Source organism: Mya arenaria, chromosome 12, assembly GCF_026914265.1.
Source record: "Mya arenaria isolate MELC-2E11 chromosome 12, ASM2691426v1".
Taxonomy (NCBI): domain Eukaryota; kingdom Metazoa; phylum Mollusca; class Bivalvia; order Myida; family Myidae; genus Mya; species Mya arenaria.
The window spans coordinates 17,819,827-17,843,178 of record NC_069133.1 but is presented as its reverse complement, the minus strand read 5'-3'; the positions used below and the strand labels follow the sequence as shown (position 1 = coordinate 17,843,178).

Below are 23,352 nucleotides of genomic sequence, written 5' to 3'. Positions count from 1 at the left end.
CAGTTACATTAGTTACAATGAGTTACAGCAAAGTTTCTGAAAAGTTTGAAAAAGTGTTTTTTTTTTCTATCTGAAATAGCGGGTTACGCGGTTATATTTGTTACAACTGGTTACATCGGTTACATGAAATGGGTACATCGTTGTGATCTTTCCAAATGAAACTTCAGGCTGCAGTTAGCCTGTGGAACACTTAATGGTGTTATTTTTGGAATGACGTGACGTTAACAATATATTTTATAGGCTTGACATATTTAATAATATTCCTGATAGGTCCTTTTTTCGGTGTTCAGTCCATGGAATACAATATATATCTCAAACAAACAATACCATGATGGGACATCTGTTTAATAGTCATAGGGTATTCTAACATTCATGCATATAAAATGAAAATGACACTTCAGTCACAGAAAGAAACGATTGTATTCTAGCAGCACACTGTAAAAGAACAAGTACACTACATAAACTTTAACAAATTGAAGAGATATGTTTTTATATCCCTGTTATGCGAAACTTCATCGTTTTAAAGTGTTTGGTGCGGGGGAAATGGGTTGATATGATCAAACAGAAGGTTGAGATAGCATTAACATTTTTTAAACATTTACGTTGGTGATGTTGTTGTAATTGTTGCTGTTGTCGTTGTTGTTGTCGTCGTTGTTGTTGTTGTTGTTGTTGTGCTTGTTGTTGGTGGTGCTGAGCTTATAAATTTAGCCCACGCCCTTAAATGGTTGTATTAGGGCTTGACCCCGACACATTCCTACGTATGACTTAATATCTGAAAAAGATAAAGCCAGATGAGGACTTTTAATTCCACCAGTGTACCCAAAATGCCGCGGTTTTTGCGATGAATGGCATCTAGAGTGCTTACAGAGCTCTTAAACATTAAGGAACATTTATACTGACATAAAAATTATGGATATTACATTTTAACTGTTTATAAAAATAGCATGTGCAGAATATGCAGTTACTTACTTAAAGAAGCTTATTTGTTGTTACATGTGTGCATACCTTGCCGATTTTGTCACGTATTAAGGGGATTTGAACACACATGTGCATTGTGTGTGAGGTGCGTATATGAGCTGGGGTCGCGCGTATTTTCGTACATACATAAACAGATATTAACATAAACATACATAAACATAGATTTAAAATAAACATAGATTTAAAATGACAAAATGTCAGCACTGACACGGCCACAACAGAATCATAACCTTTAGTCCATCTCCGGCAAGTTCGTTAAATAGCCGTGACACTGCACACCTTTCTCTTGCCGACCTTCATGTTAAACCGGTGTTAAATTAATGCTACCCATTCGCCGAGATCTCATCCACATTTACAAATAAAATATCATTTTAAATCATAAAGGAAAAGCAAACAATGAAACATACCTTATCATGATGTTATTTCTGTACTATTGTCATAAATATTCATATATTCTAAAACTTCTTTAACAATACTTTCATTGCGAGAAATAAATCATTTTATTTTCGGCACACATCTATTCAATGCAATTTAAATCATTTATTTGATAAAGGCCACCGGCCCAAAACAATCATTATGTACAAACATATACATATAAGACAAACACAGGTGAATGGTGAACCCTCATTAACCAGTTTGTGTGGCCTTAAATATAGTAAAAGAGGTCATTTCACTTCTAATTTCAGTTGAAATAGAGAAAAAACATAACAAAACACTGTAATTACTATCAGAGAACTAGTTTTAACACTTAAGAGTCTAATTCCTGAAGTACATTGACAATATCATATTTACACTGAAATTCTCTGAATCTCCCACTCAATAGAGTGGTACAATGAAACTGTTAAGGTTATTCGGTACGCAATTTGCCGAATATTTTTACACGGGATTTTGAGTAGAAAATGAAGAAGCTTTGTAATACCTTATTTTGCACCAGTCAATTGTAACTGAGGTTAAAGTGCTAGTTGAAAATAACATATTTTTTAATATATTGTTATAATACTATCGTTTTCTCTGTTCCGAACATGAATATTCTTTCAACAACAACAACAACAATTCTTAAAACTAAAATTTTCTCTTTTTTATAGTTGGATTGTGTCCCCGTGTGTTAATTGTTACACTATCGTTAATTGACAATTTCAGTTCATCCTTCAAAAAAGTTGATTATAATATTTATTTAATAGTTCACACTACACTGTATAATTGTAATTGTAATATATTTATTATGTATATGAAACACAAAAAACTGTATAGTTTACGTGTAATAAATTCTGTTCTGTTCTGTTAATGCTCGACCATATCAGGCAAGCTCGGAACAGAAAAATCTTTAAACCAAAGCTCTGCTGGTACTGCGGTATTCACTGCTTGCACGAAATTTAGCCGTTCAAAGTGTTGAAGTACTTTTCCAGTACATCTATCCATACCAACACAATTCACAACAACAACAACAACCCCACCAACAACAACAAACACGATGTCATATAATACCACTACTACGCATATGATCTGAGAAAAATAAGACCTTGCATGGAGTACAAATAAACACATACATGTAAGCACACACATGTTTTTGTTATAGAATTCTAAAAATATTATATACACTTAAAAAATGTTATGGCTATTAGTGTCTTTTAATAATTGTTACGTTAATTTCAGTAGTTCCTATTTTTGTTTTGGGCTTCGTACTTATCATTTTAACGCTATTTGCTCTCTTAATTTAGATACATCATTTATGCGTTTCAGGAGAGATGCCTATTATTACACTTGGTTGAGTTTATATTAAAATTCATTAAAACAATACGGAGGTTGCAAATATTACTGTATTTGTTTTTAAATACTATTCCCAATAAAGCCTCACGTTTATTGATTACGATGCTAATTGTTGTTGAAGCTATAAAATTATTTAATTTGTTCCACAACTGTTGTGTTTCAAAGCACACCCAATATAAATGTTCTTTGGATGGCAAAATGTACATAATCTAAAAATCGACAAGTTTGAACTTAAAAAATAATGTATTTGTTGGTATTATTCCCAAAAGGAAATTGTAATAAAAACTACGTAAGGTGCTGTCAATTGTTGGTTCGTATATGTATATAACTACATATCCGTTTTCATTTCAAATGTTCATTCGTGCTTGCTAAGGTTTCTGTCCATTTTAATTTTTAAGTTGGTGTTAATGTTGTTTAAAGTAATATCAAGTATAGAAAATTGTTTGTTTTGATTGTACAACGTTTTCTTTGAATGATGTGTTGTTAGTGTGTGTAATTCAAACTTTAGTAAGCTGTATCCTCGTAGAATCATAGAGTTAACACCCTCAATTTGTACACAATCCATGCGATTATATATATTATTGGCTTAGTGAACATCATTTTATACAGAGTATATTAATTTTCTTGTATCAGTTTAATACAAAGAAATAAAATGATCGTAAAACATGAATTCTGTATACGTCGATTTTTCAACTGCTTGCAAAAACATATTATGAAATAGAAAATCATTCTCTTACGAATCAGTTATTATTTATTTGGAAGTCTTTATGTTCATTAAAACAAAATACTTCTATAACATATAGAAGTATTTTGATTCAACCGGATTCAATAAATTTTAATTTCGGGGCTCTGATGTATACTGCATTGCCATCTTACGTTCAGACGGAAACTCATAAATTTTGGTTTTCTTTCTAATGCAAAAAACGAATATGTTTGTTTTACTGCTAAACATTCAATTTGTATTGTTTGCGAAAAAATATTGATAATTTCCTTGATATTTCTATATTTCCTTTACAACTAAAGATATGAAATTTAACTCATATTTATATATTTAGGTTGTCAGCTAAAATATACAATAATTGTATTTTTATTGCGCATATGGTGTCATAAGGGCAATATAAGGGGAGAGGATATGCCTAGAACGTATAAGTTTGTGGGCGTGGCTACCTAATTAAATCGCAATATGCCAGAATATTGCCTTCAGCCAATCAGAGAGAAGATTCAAAAGAGAAAGGTCTCCGGATCGATTGGGGGAGGGGCTTACCAATCTCTTTAGTTTCCGACACATTTCGACTTAAACTTCAAGTTTTGTACTTATCGGACATCATTAAAAACCACATGTTTTATTCAAGTATTATATAAAGCTTGAGCGCATTCTAAGAATTTTTATACCAGACACGTCATTTTTAGCTATAAAATGGCAAGTACTGCTTTTCATTCCGATTGGCAGATATGAATCAAATGAAATCTTGTAAAACTTGTGCATCATTATCGCGTCTAAATAAAAAAATGGAGATTTGCATTGTTTGAAATGGCATCAATTTACAACAATAAAATCCTGAAGGTTTTAATTGCACTTGTGCTAGCAAACAAGGTACAATGCTATACATTAATTAATATATTAATCAATTATTTCGTTCGATGTTTCGTTGGTGTCAGCCGTCTGTCATTCATTCATCCATCCATCCATCCATCTATCCATCTTCATTCATTCATTCGTTCGATCGTTCATCCGTTCATTCATTCATTCATTCGTTTTGTTCGTATCACTCACTCGCTCCTCACTCACTCACTCACTCACTCACTCACTCACTCACTCACTCACTCACTCACTCACTCACTCACTCACTCACTCACTCACTCACTCACTCACTCACTCACTCACTCACTCACTCACTCCAAACTTGTATGTGACTAAAGTATCAGACTAGGGATTTGCGAGGCTAATACAATTAATAATTGTATACTATTAATAAAATTATTTATCACATAATTCCTTAGACGAAATGCTTGGTACATATAAAATTACTTAGAATTCTTGTTATGATGACGTTTTGCGATTTCATTAACACAATAAATTTGTTAAAATGTTTTACAGTCGAAATCCTAATCCCAGATTGTATTGACATGGTGACATCTGCATAATTGTCACCACTAATTGGGGCCATAAAACAGGACAAAGAAGATAGCCCAGGGCGATTTTCATTTAATGCCGAGTCGAAGGTGTGGTGATATCGAGGGCCTTATATTTTACATATTTGATTAAATCTAACAGCTGAAGAAGTGAAGACGTCTCTAAAGGAACAGAGCAGAACAGAATTTATTCGATTGAAACAATTACGGTTTCTCATCATAAAAATATACAAAATAGATAGATACAAATGTTTTACAATAATCAATACAAGAGTATGAGTTGCTACATATTAACAAAGTGATAATTAACTATTAAGCAGTGCATGCGCACATAACGATCAAAAAACAAGAGAACAAATTATAATATTTCATCACATCCTGGATATATTATGCAAAGAAAAAAAATCATACAGTGTTGTTTAATACGTTATTTCTAATTCGATATGCATCTCTTATATAGGTGGCAAGATTATTAAGTTCGTTTCTTCTTTTAGAATTAAGCAGTAAAAGCATATTGAAAACACTTGGATTTCTCCAATAAAAAGTTTTAATGTGTCTTCGTCTAAGCTCTTCATAAGGTGCACATTTAAACAAAAAAAAATGAAACTCATCTTCAATGTCATTTGAGTTGAGTCTAAAGGGAATGCGGTGGATTGCACTGCCCCCCCCCCCCCACCGCTCCCTCCCTCAGCACCCCCCCCCCCGGTTAAAACACCTCCAGCTCATTTTTTTACAAGGCGGACAAAGCACTGTCTAAGGGTTTTTAAAAGGAAGGATGTAACTCTCCCTTATCAAAACACCACTTATACCAATTTGATGATTTTTTTTTCTGATAAACTGGTAAAGATCTTTGATATCAAATTGCTTTTCTTGAAATGAGCATAAAGCAATAATAGTAAAATCTTCGTTTAAATACGAGAAAATGGCATGGATTGAGAAACCCCAATAATTGAGAAGACCCTTTAAAAAAAGATTCCTGATATAAAGAAACAAACACATTCAATAATTGTCTCATATACTATTTTGCTAAAATGTAGTTTATTATTATTATTATTATTATTATTATTATTATTATTACCCGGGATTTACGAAAATGATTGATGTTGGTACAAACATAATTGATATTTTACTGGGATTAATCATTGCGCATCTGACAACTTTTTCTCTTAAAACGCTAGGCTATGTAACATATTTTTTTTGTGTTTTACATGGATGCCCCAAAAAGCAAAACCGGTCTTTAACGGCGCGAAGACATGTATAGTCAATGGGATTCGCGCGCCATTTGAGACGAAGTGTATTTTTTCCACCCCAAAATCATATTTCATACAAAAAACCTGGCCCCAATTTCACTAAAATTCTAAACCATAACAAGCTTAAGTAGCTTAAGTAGCTTATTTCATTAAACCATATTTCTTTCTAAATCTTGATTTTACTGTATAAAAATTAGGTTAACGTAATCGTAGTAGTCATAATTTCCTTTTCAAGTCCACAAACTTTTTATAATGTAAAACAAATTAAAACACAACAAATAATAGTCAGCTTGACTTTATCCTGTCATAATAGTGTTCAAAATAAAGTAAAGTACAAACAATGCAAACTTAGCTTGTTATTTCATCGAGCCATTAGTAACTGTGTTAAATGATGATACCCATAATGTCACTCATATAGTTTTGTTATCTTTTGATATCATAGCTTACTGATTAATGATATGTTAAATTTATGACCAAACACTATCAAATGTAAGGTTATTATTGCAGTATATAATTGTGTTCTTAAAATTTTCGGTTGTATACCTCTAACACATTCTTGCCCTTCTCATGAACATCTTAAAACCGTTTCAACTGATACAAAATAATACGGATGTAACCAGTTGTAACCAATGTAACCGCGTAACCTGCTATTTGAGATAGAAACAACACTTTTTTAACTTTTCAAAAACTGTGCTGTAACTCATTGTAACTAATGTAAATGCATAACTCTAATCATATGTCGACCTGAAAATTGATTTTTGATGAAAATTATTTGATGTAACCAATGTAACCAGTTGTAACCAATGTAACCGCGTAACCTGCTATTTGAGATAGAAAAAACACTTTTTTAAACTTTTCAAAAACTGTGCTGTAACTCATTGTAACTAATGTAACTGCATAACTCTGATCATATGTCGACCTGAAAACTCGATTTTTGATGAAAATTTTCGATGTAACCGATGTAACCGGTTGTAACCAATGTAACCGCGTAACCCGCTATTTCAGATAGAAAAAAAACACTTTTTCAAATTTTTCAGAAACTTTGCTGTACCTCATTGTAACTATGTAACTGCATAACTCTGATCATATATCGACCTGAAAACTCGATTTTTGATGTTGAACTTTGAAAATTTTCGATGTAACCGATGTAACCAGTTGTAACCAATGTAACCGCGTAACCCGCTATTTCAGATAGAAAAAAACACTTTTTCAAACTTTTCAGAAACTTTGCTGTAACTCATTGTAACAAATGTAACTGCATAACTCTGATCATATGTCGACCTGAAAACTCGATTTTTGATGAAAATTTTCGATGTAACCGATGTAACCAGTTGTAACCAATGTAACCGCGTAACCCGCTATTTCAGATAGAAAAAAACACTTTTTCAAACTTTTCAGAAACTTTGCTGTAACTCATTGTAACTAATGTAACCGCATTACTCTGATCATATGTCGACCTGAAAACTCGATTTTTGATGAAAATTTTCGATGTAACCGATGTAACCGGTTGTAACCAATGTAACCGCGTAACCCGCTATTTCAGATAGAAAAAAACACTTTTTCAAACTTTTCAGAAACTTTGCTGTAACACATTGTAACTAATGTAACTGCATAACTCTGATCATATGTCGACCTGAAAACTCGATTTTTGATGTTGAACTTTGAAAATTTTCGATGTAACCGATGTAACCAGTTGTAACCAATGTAACCGCGTAACCCGCTATTTCAGATAGAAAAAAACACTTTTTCAAACTTTTCAGAAACTTTGCTGTAACACATTGTAACTAATGTAACTGCATAACTCTGATCATATGTCGAACTGAAAACTCGATCTTTAATGAAAATTTTCGATGTAACCAGTTGTAACCAATGTAACCGCGTAACCCGCTATTTGAGATAGAAAAAAAACACTTTTTCAAACTTTTCAAAAACTTTGATGTAACTCATTGTAACTAATGTAACTGCATAACTCTGATCATATGTCGACCTGAAAACTCGATTTTTGATGTTGAACTTTGAAAATTTTCGATGTAACCAGTTGTAACCAATGTAACCGCGTAACCCGCTATTTGGGATAGAAAAAAACACTTCTTCAAACTTTTCAAAAACTTTGATGTAACTCATTGTAACTAATGTAACTGCATAACTCTGATCATATGTCGACCTGAGAACTCGATTTTTGATGAAAATTTTCGATGTAACCGATGTAACCAGTTGTAACCAATGTAACCGCGTAACCCGCTATTTCAGATAGAAAAAAACACTTTTTCAAACTTTTCAGAAACTTTGCTGTAACTCATTGTAACCAATGTAACTGCATAACTCTGATCATATGTCGACCTGAAAACTCGATTTTTGATGTTGAACTTTGAAAATTTTCGATGTAACCGATGTAACCGGTTGTAACCAATGTAACCACGTAACCCGCTATTTCAGATAGAAAAAAACAACACTTTTTCAAACTTTTCAGAAACTTTGCTGTAACACATTGTAACTAATGTAACTGCATAACTCTGATCATATGTCGACCTGAAAACTCGATTTTTTATGAAAATTTTCGATGTAACCGATGTAACCGGTTGTAACCAATGTAACCGCGTAACCCGCTATTTCAGATAAAAAAAACAAACTCTTTTTCAAACTTTTCAGAAACTTTGCTGTAACTCATTGTAACTAATGTAACTGCATAACTCTGATCATATGTCGACCTGAAAACTCGATTTTTTATGAAAATTTTCGATGTAACCGATGTAACCAGTTGTAACCAATGTAACCGCGTAACCCGCTATTTGAGATAGAAAAAAACACTTTTTCAAACTTTTCAAAAACTTTGCTGTAACTCATTGTAACTAATGTAACTGCATAACTCTGATCATATGTCGAACTGAAAACTCGATCTTTAATGAAAATTTTCGATGTAACCGATGTAACCAGTTGTAACCAATGTAACCGCGTAACCCGCTATTTGAGATAGAAAAAAAACACTTTTTCAAACTTTTCAAAAACTTTGATGTAACTCATTGTAACTTATGCAACCGCATAACTCTAATCATATGTCGACCTGAAAACTCGATTTTTGTAGTTGAACTTCGAAAATCTTCGATGTAACCGGTTGTAACACAATTTTCAGCATACACGCCTTACAATAAGCCAGTGTAACCACTGTAACTATGGTCTTATAGGCGTTACAATATTCGAAGGTTTCATTTTATGGGCCCATTTTGTGCCCTATCTCGGTTCACATGTATAATGTAAATAGACAGACCCTTATAGGGATAGTATATAGACAAGACCCAAAAGATGGTTTTTAACTGTTTCATATTTAAGTACTGCACACATGCATCTAGCAAATCTACAACTGGTATCAAACAGGCTTATCACACATGCCAAATGAGGAAGACAGAAACACAGCCTGGCAAACATACTAAAGTTCCTTTCATTTTCTTCTCTTTTAAGTTATTATAATTGGCCACAGGGACATTTTCATTCCCTGAAGGATCAAACTTCTCCATATTTTGAACTTAGTGAGAAGAGTTTGTCTTTATTGACTGATTGAACAAGAAAACCTCTTTTGATTAAATTTTCTTCCTAATTTGTGTCAATTATAATAAATAATGTTTCCCTTAAATGATTGAATCTTTCCAAAGTTGATAGCGAGCTATAGATAGCAAAAGTGATCTACTTCTTTCTGTAAATTTCAAACTGCAGCTGAATCCTTTGAATGGCAGGCAAAACAGCTACCATTATTAATAATGCTTATCCTCAAATGTTATCATATTTTCAAGGTTGATAGTGAGCAATACAGAGGAAAAGTGATCTACTACCCACCTAAGATACCAGATGCCCCAGACTCAAGGATGTCAAGCGCAGGTTTTCAGCGGGAATCCATGGTTGACATACAGCAGCATGGTAATGTCCCGATATTTGTGTGGCTGTGTGCACAGCTTTTTCTCAAGTAACCAATGCTCAAGTTAGAATCAGGTGATAGTGAAAATTTACTAGTTCACATCTGAAAGATTGAGCCACCCTTGGATTTGAGCTATTGTTATCAAAATGCTAAATATTAAATGATTTTTTTTCATGCTGTGTGCAATTTGAATGCAGTTGTCGGAATTAGCACACTTTAGCCTGCCAGCCCAAATCAACCCTGGGCTTGTAAAACTGTTTGTGTTTTGTTGTAAGTCAATATATTCTAGCTTGTTCAAGAAAATTGAACAATTCAATAAACACATAGTATTCAGGCTTGTTCAGGAAAATCTCCAAAATTGCGATGACTGGGAGATTTCCCCTCTTAAAGTTTCAATTACTAAATCACATTGATGTCAGGCGAGCCGATAAACTTTTGCACTTTAAACAAGAGGCCCATGAGAGCCAATGCTCAAATGGCATGGATTTTTCATTTTCAGTCATTTCTATGCAGTGCATGTATGTATGGCTAATATTTGTTATACCCCCACAAACGAAGTTTGAGGGGGTATATAGGAGTGAGCTTGTCGGTCGGTCGGTCTGTCGGTCGGTCTGTCTGTCGGTCAGTCCGTCGGTTTTCATGGTTTCCGGACGATTACTCATGAAAGGCTAGACAGATTTGAAAAAAAATTTGTACACAGGTGTAACATCAGAAGATACAGGCCAAGTTCGATATTGGGGCTGGTGGGCCCAAGGTCAAGGTCACTGTTACTAAAAATAGAAAAACGGTTTCTGGACGATAACTCATGAAAGGCTTGACAGATTTGAACAATTTTTGGTACACAGGTGTAACATCAGAAGATACAGGTCAAGTTCGATATTGGGGCTGGTGGGGCCAAGGTCAAGGTCATTGTTACTAAAAATAGAAAAACGGTTTCCGGACGATAACTCATGAAAGGCTAGACAGATTTGAACAATTTTTGGTACACAGGTGTAACATCAGAAGATACAGGTCAAGTTCGATATTGGGGCTGGTGGGGCCAAGGTCAAGGTCACTGTTACTTAAAGTAGAAAAAAGGTTTCCGGACGATAACTCATGAAAGGCTAGTTTTTCTTGTCAGCAGTTTAACTTCTAAATTACTCAACAGATTTAAATAAAACAATACATGCATGATAAAAGAAGATGCAGTGTGCAGTAACCTTGGAGTTATGGCCTCTTTTCAAAGGAATGGTTTGCCATTCCTGTGTCCAGGCGGCATTTGGGGGTATTCGTCACTCCTGTGACAGCTCTAGTTTTGTTATTTTAATATTTGTTATATTGTGATGTTTTACCCTTCAGTGCCCGATGTGAGCCAGATGATTCTAGATGGGAGTGTAGACTGTATCGGACTTCACAAGCGTGGACTGTATTGTGCTGGCAAGGTATTATACCACTGTCTCATGTTGAATCCTTCAATTAAAAGTGATAAGTTGGCGTAGAATGTGTATGGGGCTCATTTATGCCCTTTAACTATTATACATCTCAGATTAAATTATTTCAGACACTTCCTATTTGTTTCTCTTCCAAAGTTTTTCAGTACTTTTTTTTTTGTAATGATGAACAAAAATTTGATAGCTTGTGTGAATAAATCTAAAAATGTCAGTAGTCACTTAAAGTTACTGTGATTCCATAGGGACAGCATTGTTTATAAATATGATTCAGCAATCTGTGATTTTAACCGTAGTTTGGCAGCCCAAGACTACCAGGCTCTGACATAAACATTTACTATTGTATATCCAGTGATCATTAATAATCATTTGTGGTAATATAACAAAACTAATAAGAGATTGGTCATACTTTATTTAAGAATATGAAATTGAAAACAAAAGCAACCTCCTTTAAGAAATGGTTACATTCAAGTTAAATGAATTTTATCAAAAATGTTTGAAAATATTCAGATTCCTAGAGTTCCATTCTGACTACCATACTTAATTTACCTAGAGTGGGAGTTCTTAATGAAAAATAAATAAATAAAGGAAATAAAAAATTGTGGACTGGTTTTAAAGGTGGTACAATGTATCCAAGAAAGCCGGAAACTGTTGAGACATGTTTTTGTTTATGTTTCAGGATGGTACCATTCGGCTGGTAGATGTGAAGTCTAGTGACGTTAGCGTGATTGAGCAGTGTAACATGGGTGTACCCATCACTTCCATGTCGTTCTCACCAAGTTACAGGCGCCTCGCCCTTGGATCATCACATGTATGCAGTTTGTGTCATCAGTACAAAATAATTGCAGACAAAATAATGCACTAGTCAATTGTAACCACGGCCCCCCAGGTCCGGGGGTATACAGGGGATAGCCAGGGAAATGGGCCGTGTTTTTACTTTTCAGATGGCCCCGCAGTGCCGGGTGAATGCGGTGGTTTTGTCTTCACGCAAAATATAGGGGAGAATTTGCCTTACCTAGGCTTCTTGGGGTGCGGGGACATTTGGCGGGGATTTGACCATCAGTTCGTCCCCGCAGGGCGGAGATTTTACCCGGGGTTGGCTGGACCGAAAGTCCGCTATTCCCCGGACCGGGGGGGGGGGGCTGTGGTTACAATTGACTGGTGCATAATTAATATAAATATAAGATACTGATTTGTGTATTTCTACAAGTAGAGGATACAAAAAGCAAACAAACAAGAGTGTCATAGTGTGAATGCTAATGCTCATCTGGTGTATTTTTTACAGTGGAACAAGGAACAAAACTCTGCAATTATAAATAACATGAAAGGCTTCTCTTAAAGAATATATGCATTCAATTATACTATAAGATATTTGATCATCTATAAGACAATTTGAAGAAATTATTATTCTCATATTATAATGTGTCGTATTTTTAAAAGGAAAGTTTTTCAAATTAATTTACCAGGTTCCCATTTACAATATTGTCATGAATATAACGGATAACTAATTGTATCTTTAAATTTTTGATTCGCAATTGCACAGCATGACATGGGGGTTATATTTATTGTCTGGCATTGTCAATATTTATTTTCAATAAAAACTTTTGAACAACATTGTGTAGAGTCATTGTCAGTACATGACCTATATCAATTTTTGGGTCAAAGGTCACAGGTCAAGATAATCAGGTGACCTTAGAAACGTCTGATATGTTTTGCAATTCTAGTTTGTAACATTTATAAACATGTTTATTTTTTATCATTTTTGGAGGGTCTATTCAAATAATTTTAACCTCAGACTTTTTAAATTAAATCTGAAATTTTAGGGTTCCCTTCACCTGTATGAACCTGGCGCTCCAGAGAGCCTGAAACTGCTGAGGAATCTCCACCATGGGGAATTTGTCAGCATAGGTATCCTCCCCGGAAATGAGTACTGCGTGGTGAGTGAGAATTAGAGGTCGTAGGTTTTGTGAATCCTGAAAGAAGTCATCCAAAAATAACAACAAGGAAATGCATTTCAATTAAAGATTAAATTTAAATTCAGATATCAATAGTTTTCGGTGAATGAAAACTGTGAAAGCAGTAATCATAAGTCATCACATTATAAAGTTTTGCTCCATAATTTTAAAATGAAGCCGTTTTTATTGTAGCATTAATCAAATTGAAGCCATTTTTTTTGTAGACATGTCGCGTGAATGGTGAAATCCAGGTGTGGTCGGTAGACAAAGGCCATCTCATCTCTTCCGTCTCCATAGACATGCCTGTAAGTACATGTATAACGTCCGACCTGCTTGTATACCGTGGTAACCTAGAGGACGATCAAATTCTGTTTTAAATGCTTTCTCATTCAACAATTTTTTGATGATTTTTCTGTTGATAATGACATTTAAAGAATTGTAACTTGAATCGGTATTAAATAGCTCCATTAATTCAAGGGCGTAATTTCTCTAATTCTGAATGGAATATCGGAGAGGTTTACTCGTGTTTTATGGTTTGAAAATTTCGCACTGGCTCTATCAATTTTGGACTGAAAACAACGAGAAGACAAAACTTTGCAATATCATAATTATCAATAAAAATCTCTATACTACCCCATTTCAGGCATATTCTATGGCATGCAGCCCACTGTTGAATGTGTGTGCAGTAGGTACGGCTGGTGGGTTCATTTACTACGTGGATTTGTGTAACATTGACGAGCCCAGGGTTGTGGAGAGAGTGCGAGTGTATGAAGGAACAGTGGCTAACCTCGTGTAAGCGTTAGTGGGGGAAAAGAGGTCTTTCCTGAAGCCAGCTTTTACCTAAAAATTTTGATAACACATCCTTTTTGAAATAAAAATGTTTGGGAAACAGTTTGATAAAAAATGAAAGAATAATTCTTAAATAAGATTTAACATATATTTTTAATATATCTTTGAGCTGCAAATTGTTTTAAAAAAATATTCAAATATAGCTTACACAGAATTGTTTAGTACATCCTTTAGTACAAAGGTTCTTTGATGACTTTTTTAAAAAGATTTTTTTAATTGTTACTTAGTTTTATCTGATCTTTTTAACAAAATTATGAAATTGTTATAATGTGTTTTGATGAATTATTTGAACAAAATAGTAAAAATGTTTGTTTTTTTATTGAAGGTTTTAAAAAGACAATGAGCTTTTATTAAAGTCAGAAACCCATTTTATACCCCAACTAGATCCCTAAGTAAGCATGCCTGTCTGTGTTTATATTTAGCTACCAGGACACTGGGGCCTATCTCCTGTCAGCCTCAGAAGATGGACAAGTCTTCCTTATCGATGGAAGAGCCTCCAAGAAATTCAAGCCATTGGCTCATACAGGTATTAATTGCCTCACTTGTGCTGGTGTTTTTTGTTTTAAAGGCGCTGAATTTATTGAACTATTTAAAGAGTAGACGCTAGTTTATGACACATTTTGCAATTATATATAAGCTTGTCTGATTTTCAAAGAAAAAAAGCCTGGGTATTGTGCTAGCCTTGTGGTTGGCAGCTAGTGAGTGAGTGTCATGCAAAAACTTCAACCTTTCGGTTTAAAAAAAGGTAAACTTTGACAAAGGCCAAAATTGTTTCGAAATATTCATATGAAACTTTGTACACATGTTGCCAGAGCTGATATGTACATGTATAATTAGGCACATAACTCTGGCTTTAATTATCATTAAGTTATGCCCCTTGTTTGACAAAGTAAAAAGCATTGTCATATCTTCATGGCACACTTGTTTTCTTTATAACTTGTTGTATTGAATATTTGGTTTAAACAGTTTTAATTTTAATAAATCATTTTCAAGAATGATACGCATAATCAAAGGAATTACTGTGGTAATTTAAAACGTTAAAAATAGACAAGTGATGATACATGCACAAAAGAAAATAATCACGACAGAATTGAGAAGGAAGCTTTGCAGCTTATACTAAATCTCGCCTCTCATAGAACATTTATAGAGTAGAATTCAGAATGTATGTAAGATAGTATTTAATGTCTGAAGATACATTTTACCTACTGCTAGTAATGGCTTGATTGTCACTTCAATAGTAAGTGGCGTTCTTAGAAATATAAGCTGCTTAATTTTGGTACATTTTTGTATTTTCAACAAATAATTTACAGAGACGAGACCTACAGGTGATTATGGTTGTAGAGAATATTTTTGTAGCTTCTAATGTGGTAACTGTAGCAATTTATCTGTGTTTTGTTTTAGACATAAACACTGCAGCAGTACTAACTACTACTAGTACAATTTCTGCTTGTAACAAATTAGCTCATAAGGCTGCAGTTGATAACTTTTTTGTTTGGCATTTCCCGATCAGTTCATGAAGTTAACAATGACCTGAAAGGTTTTGTTAGCCACTACGATGGTGATATTTATATCTGATCATTTATATCATTCCAGAATTATTGTGCAAGAAAGTAAAAAATACATAAAAAAATACACATACTTACCGACCAAAACACAAAAATGCCATACAAAAAAACCTACAGGGTATTTGTGTTTTATCAATTGTGGCCTTAATGACAATTTAGAACATTGGTGACTCAGTCTCCTGGTAATTGGGGATGTGTGAATGACAAACTCTGTTTGAACCGAAATTGATATCTTTTAACAAATTGTGGACCGATTTTTAAGCCATTTTCTGTTACTGAAATTGGTCTGGCAAGGTCAAAATCGGTCCAGACCGGCAAATTGTCTGTTTTTAGTAGCCTTGGGTGACTGTACTGACATTATTGTAATTTTTATGTGAATTGTGTTTGTTCAAGGCACTGGCTTGTATTGTAGCAATAACTTCTACCATGGTTTTAAGATGTCGAATATTTTGTTTTGCAATGTGAAAAAATTAATTTGTCTTTATTTTGTTAGTTTGCATTCTTTAAACTAATATTAAAACACAATTCATATTTGTTCTTCAAAATAAAATAGTACTAAATAATAGCTTTTCTTTCGAGTTAAAATGACTAACCTTAAAAAAGAAAATATATATATATATATATATATATCTTGGTGGCGTCTTATCAAAGAGCGTTTTGTATGCCGATTTTTTTTTTTTAATTCTATTCTTGAGCCGTAATGAGATATTTTTTGAAAAAAGGTTACAAGCTGGCTGGAAATATTACTCCAGACTTAAGTAGAAATGTTAATTCCTTTTCTGACAGTCGCTGAGTATTAAATTGAAACTCATGATTGTATGATACAGTGAGTTGTCAATCATTCTAAAAAGTAGTTTCTACTGATTAGTATTATGTTAAAAAAATACCAAACTACATTATATGCAAATTAATCAGTATATAAATTTCGGCTTTTTTACTGAAATCAAGCATGATTTCAAATGATATAGAAAAAGCATTCTGTCACCAAGCAGTCAAAATTCACTTTTTTGTGTATCACATGCTAAATAGATCATGCTCATCTGATGATCATGCTCATCTGATGAACTTGCTCATTTCCTGCGTGCAGGTGTGAAGGGTGCTGTCCAGTCCCTTGCCTCATACACAGACACATCTGGTACCATCCACGTGATTGTGACCCACAACACGACCGGGAACCGGCGAAGCGGGGCAAACTACCTCACCTACTTCTCTGTTAGTGAGGAGGTGATTAGAGGTAAGTGACTTTGTTTGTGAAATGATGTTACAGTCTGTTGACAGTCAGTTTGTTTATTCCCAGTGAACTTATGACTGACTGGTAACATAAATGGACACTGCCAGGTTTCTGTATTATAATGTTTCCTGACTAAGTGGTATTGGACCGAAAATTTACTAAAAATGAATTTATATCAGACCAATTTTTGAACAATTTTCTGTTTGTGAAATCTTATCAGCATGGTCAAAACCAGTCCAGACCGGCAAATTGTCGGTTTTTATAAGCCCTGCCCCGTAATATTTTTGTATAAAATTTCAAACCATCAATTTTCATCTATATTTTGATTTTTACAAGAATATGAGTTTGAATGGCATATATAACGCTTTAATCGACACATAATCATGTTTAAAATTGCAAACAAGTTTTATGTAGAAAATGTACATGTATACATCTAAATTCTATTCTATTCTATTGAAATGCATTTATCCTAAACTCTTTGTTTGCATTTGGATTTCGATATAATGGTAAGGTAACATCTATTGTAAATCAGTGTTGTACAGCACCGTCATACATATTAGTTTTCTGATTCACAATGATTATTTTGCAAAAACTATAAAGATTAGTAATAAGATTGTATTAACCTTCTTTTCCAGCTTCAGGCTTCAAAAAGTTTTTTATCGTTAAGAATTTTAAGTTGCACAGCCTAACAGAAATAATGTTATAATTTGGTTTCCCGTCTGATGAAAATATATAATCTAAGTCAGAAGAAACATATTCTGTAAAATCTTACTGACTTAGAAGGGTTCCATTGTTTTGTTGTCTCTTATTATTAAGATTTTACATACCGTAAAATGTTCTACTATTATTGTCTAAACTGTTCTGTGAGATGACGATAGAGGTCCTCATTGATGATTGGAAAAAGTTTGTTCCTTATTTGCAGTAAACTTAAAATAATGCCATAACTATTTCCAAAAGCCCTTATGGTTCACTATTATACTATTGCATTTTTATAGAAATTGAGTACTTTTTATGCAATAGAAAAAAACTTTTTTCACAGTCATCAAATTTCACATCGTGTTTTTCTTGAGCAAGCCTGATTACTGTTAGTTCATATAACAATGAGGATATAGCCCACAAAACCCGAATATATAACAATATGAAAAAAAACAAGATTTCAAGCATCATCCAAGGCTTGCTTCAGGCCTGCGGGCTTGTTCTAATTTCGGTCATTTATTATTAACGATAAAAAAAAAAAAAAAAAGAGTGTAAACTATGTTCTATATTCTATTGCAGATCTGAGGTACAACTGTAACAGTCTTAAGTATGATTTCAAAGACAAGTCGATCCGCAAGGTGACCTTGAAACTGGCTGTTCCATCGTACGGCGTGGCCATCTCCGAGGGCGACACAGTGTACATGATGGCGCAGAATAACAAGAAGATCCACCAACACAACCTTCCCAAACCTGAGGAACTGCCATCAGAAAAGGTGAGGTCATATACCACTATTTTCTTTGGTATGACTCCATTTTCAGTAAAACGCCGTACAGAAGCATTGGTTGGTTTTGAACCACCGATTTTGTGTTAATTTATCTTCCTCTCACAACATTTTTCATGAAGCAGTTTACATTGTATGCCAATGTAGTTGGAATGAAATCTTTCTTACTAATGATAGTGTGAAAAGAAAATATAACAGCTTAGTTAAAATTTATATTATTCATTGTTACTCTGGACTCAAAAGTTGCTGTAGTTTATTAATTCTATGTATACTTCATTGAAGTGAGCCTTTACTAGATTTGAGTGCAAGATAGTTTATCCCGAAGCTTTTTCCCATATATATTTGCTGTAACTCAAATAATACAATACCGGGCATCTTGCTTTATTTTAACTGATGCATACAACTGTATCTAAAAAATAGAAATATATTTTTTCAATTGCTGGAAGGCTTGAAAAATCACTGTGCTATCCACGTGATTTGTTTCATTGTCAGGATTCAGAAATTTAAATGATTAGTGTATAATAGTGGAAAAAGGAAACTGTACATGATATTTAATCTATGTAAAAATGGTCTGAAAATATTCATTGAGTTTTTGTTTTTACCCAATTCATTTAACATATCAATGCAAGTTTATACATATATATGGTTTATGTACTAAGCATGTGCTTAATTTAAAAATGACAGTCAATTAAACAATTGTTTTTTTCTTATTTGCTTTTGAAGAAATATTATGTTTTGACTTGTACAGTAACTTTATTCCACAAGATACAGATAAAAGATATTAGCCTTGGCAAAAGAGGTTTTGCAGTTAAAAGTAGTATGGCCTAAAAAAATCCCCAATTGAAAATGCGCCAAAATATCGCTAGTATTTATTTTTATCAGTACACAAATCATATAATTTTTTATTATCATTAAAGCCAATGAGTTAAACAAAATTATGCATTAAAGTAAAAAAAAAAAAAGGAATTCATGTCAACTTTTATTGTGTCCCTTTAATAACTGATAATCGTAATTTGTGTCAACCTATATTGTGTCCCTTTAATAACTGAGAATTGTAATTTGTGTAAACCTATAATATGCCCCTTTAATAACTGAGAATTGTAATTTGTGTAAACCTATAATATGCCCCTTTAATAACTGAGAATTGTAATTTGTGTAAACCTATAATATGCCCCTTTAATAACTGAGAATTGTAATTTGTGTAAACCTATAATATGCCCCTTTAATAACTGAGAATTGTAATTTGTGTAAACCTATAATATGCCCCTTTAATAACTGAGAATTGTAATTTGTGTAAACCTATAATATGCCCCTTTAATAACCGACAATCTTACTTGATTGCTTCTTAATTAATTCCTCGTAGCTCTAACATTTTCCTTATGTATCAGTGTGTGAACAGAAGACATCTTTTTAACGCCTACATGTACCAATTCATTATTTGGTGTTTCTTTACGCAATGTTTTAGACCAGAGATCCGAAGGTAATTATAGCAGCCATGTCTTCTCAGATTTTATCCATGTGTGCTTTTTCTTATAATAAAACTGCATGATGTTTGTACTAACATAATTATCAGTTTACATAATCATTTAATCTTTTTCAGCTACTATTAAAGTCTTGTCACATTTTCTTTGTCAAATTCAATATTTTTTGTTACTACAGTCAAATCTCGATATGTCAAAGTTGGGAAATTCTTCCAGATAACAAACAAATCAATATAACCGAAGTATAAAAAAGTGTAAAACTAAACCTGACACATTCAAAAAAGGTTTGAAATAACCAGACCATTGAGATAACAAGGTTCGATATAGCGAGTTTTGACTGTATTTTTATTTATATTTATAAATGTGTATACTTCTCAAATGTAAAGCTTATTGTATATATGTATTATTTTCTGTATACATGTACATATGTACCTGGTATGTCATTCAATCAGACCACATATGTACCTGGTATGTCATTCAATCAGACCACATATGTACCTGGTATGTCATTCAATCAGACCACATATGTACCTGGTATGTCATTCAATCAGACCACATATGTACCCGGTATGTCATTCAATCAGACCACATATGTACCCGGTATGTCATTCAATCAGACCACATATGTACCCGGTTTGTCATTCAATCAGACCACATATGTACCCGGTATGTCATTCAATCAGAACACCCTGGGCCCGTTTTCATAAAATATCTTAAGTCATTTCTTAACTTAAGTTGATTTCCTAGTATTTTCATAGTCAAACTTCAAGAAAAGTACAAGTGTATCTAACATAAAAGTGTATATATTACATAAAATTAATAAAAAAAGTGTTTTAGATAGTTTTAGTTATTACATCATATGGCTAGTGAGATATTTTATTTAAGAAAATTTCTTCAGTTTGGAAATGACTTAAAAAGCTTTATGAATACCTGCCGAGTACACTTTTGTTGTGGTTTTAAAGTATTCTAGAGCAGATTTCACGTGATCCTATACCCGGTATTTTACCTGTCTGTTTTTCAAAGAAAAATATTTTACTGGTAGGCATTTTCATTGCCTTGATTTTGTTGTTAGCATAATGTCATGCAAAAACTATAACCTTGGCTGTTACCAAAAACCATTCAAGATATTTAAATGAAACTTGGTATAAATGTTGCAAGAAACAAATATATGCACATGTTATATAAGGCCAATAATTCTGACTTTAATGTTTGATCAGTTTTGTCCCCTTTAGCTTTAAAAAAACACCAATAGACAAATTTAGTGTTTTCTCTGCAGCACAAATTTTAATTTTCTAAATTTTCAAACCATAAAATCTGCCAACCAGGGTATTATTGGTTAGAATATTTAATGTATGTGTACTAATAGAGTTCATAACAAGTCTTTGTTCATATGTAGATCCAGCATGCGAATCCATTGAAAGAAAATTAACTAGAACTCATGCATGTGATTATTTGTCCCTAAGAAATTTCAGACATAATATTAAAACATTATATTTATGCATTAGGAACAATAAATTTCAAGAAATGTTTAAAGACATATAACACTAAAATTGTTTTTTCTTCTTTATCTAAAAAAACTAAGATTTCCTTGATTATTCTTAAATCAAACTATTGATAATTTTTATACATTGACAAATAACAGAAATCTTGATAAAAATACTCATTAATGACCTAAAATGAGAAATTTCACATTGCTGTTTGTCTTTTAATTTAATTAACAAAACTTGCTCACTTAATGTTAATTCTCTTTAAGTCTCAATTTTAAGCTCAAAACTGAACGATTCCAACTTTTTTACATAAATATGTAGCTTGTATCTGAATATTTTGAAAATTTATTTGGGTAAAAAATATATAAGAAGTACAAATTCGATATAAAATTTATTTTCAAATTATATAGCAATTTCTATCTCATTAGCCTTTATAAGGTTGTGTACAAATCAAATTATTAGCACAGGATGGAAATAACTCCATTTGTCTTTATATGCATTTACGTCTGGCTTGCACTAAGCACTTAAGGAGTCTTTGAAAACAGTCTTTCACAGTTGAATTAAATTGCTAGTTAAATAAATGCTCATAATTATTTACCCATGTAACCTCAGGAGTTGGAAAAGCTGCGTATGGAGCCTGTGGCAGAGTTTCCTGGTCACCAGCTGCCTGGCGGGCAGTGCCTGCTGTCCCCTCATCACAAGTGGCTCGCTACGTTCGGCACTGATGGATCCATCATGCTCAGAACAATTGGACAAATGGTAGTTTGAAGTTTAATATTCATCGATTTAAGTGTGCCAGGATGATTATTTTTCTGATATCAATATTTACTGAGATTTTGAAGAACAAGAGGTTGAGGATATTATAAGGTTATGTTCTTGTACCAAGTGATGCAAATTGTTGATGGAAAATGAATTGTTAAAATAATTAGTATTCATGGTATGTTAGTATTCACGGGAAATGTTATTGTATTTAATTGCTTGTAAGACTATTAAATTAGGTATACATGTTCCATAGCAACAGTTTTGCACCATCATCATATTGTTAATTTTAAAATAATATAACTGTTACCAAAATTAAACTCAAAGTCACAAAATAACAACTCAAATATATATTATATCTGTATGCAAAATGCATGAAAATTTTCTGCAAAACACAGTTGACAATCATTTATTCCATCCCACCATAGGACAAGACAGTGAGTCTGACGCCCCATGACTACCGGATTGGAGGGGTAAAAGCTGTTGCATTTGCAGAGGACAGTCAACACATTTTCACCACCGGCTTTGATGGGGTTCTCACATGTTACTCATGGAAGTAAGACATTGGCTATATATATTGAATAAAAAATAGTAATTTAAAACATAAGTACATTTCATCAACCTCAAAACCCCTTTATGAGCTCCACACGAGAAATGATGCAGCTACCACAGGTTAGGTATCCAGTATTCTGTTCATTTGTTTTATTTATTAGTAGAAATATTTCATGTAGTAGTTAATACACAGAATTATGAAGTAAAGCAAAAATTATAACCTAAATCTGCACTCTCACAGATGAACCATTTTGTCAACTCTTTTTTTTTTGTCTTAAAAGGACAAATTTGTTACAGAAAGGTTTGGAAACCAGTGATATAATACTGTGACAAAAGATAAGATCACAGTTTTTCATATTTACAATCGAAAAATTAATGCTTTATGTTGAAAAAATATTTTTTTCTTAAAGCGTAAATATGCATAAAAACTTTTCAAATGACAATGTAACTGTTAAAAACATTTATCTGATATTATGTCACCAGTATTATATTACTTGTTTCCAGATATTCATGCCAAAACTAGTTCATCCAAA

The 23,352-nt window shown here is 33.0% G+C and overlaps 1 protein-coding gene across 18 annotated transcripts in view; it reads left to right on the top strand.

The window, feature by feature from the left end:
• Positions 1-23,352, top strand: part of LOC128211223 (cilia- and flagella-associated protein 43-like) — a 65,965-nt gene that overhangs the window by 10,548 nt on the left and 32,065 nt on the right. For 14 of the 18 annotated variants that reach the window (XM_052915762.1, XM_052915765.1, XM_052915760.1 and 11 more), the window contains 13 exons: positions 9,914-10,037; positions 11,374-11,456; positions 12,142-12,273; positions 13,286-13,399; positions 13,642-13,722; positions 14,061-14,209; positions 14,689-14,792; positions 15,577-15,591; positions 16,919-17,065; positions 18,338-18,531; positions 20,006-20,020; positions 22,121-22,267; positions 22,696-22,823. In XM_052915762.1, the coding sequence (XP_052771722.1) occupies positions 9,914-10,037; positions 11,374-11,456; positions 12,142-12,273; positions 13,286-13,399; positions 13,642-13,722; positions 14,061-14,209; positions 14,689-14,792; positions 15,577-15,591; positions 16,919-17,065; positions 18,338-18,531; positions 20,006-20,020; positions 22,121-22,267; positions 22,696-22,823 (1,433 nt within the window). The remainder of the gene's footprint in view (positions 1-9,913; positions 10,038-11,373; positions 11,457-12,141; positions 12,274-13,285; positions 13,400-13,641; positions 13,723-14,060; positions 14,210-14,688; positions 14,793-15,576; positions 15,592-16,918; positions 17,066-18,337; positions 18,532-20,005; positions 20,021-22,120; positions 22,268-22,695; positions 22,824-23,352) is intronic. The other 4 variants (XM_052915772.1, XM_052915756.1, XM_052915759.1 and 1 more) reach the window with 3 other exon arrangements.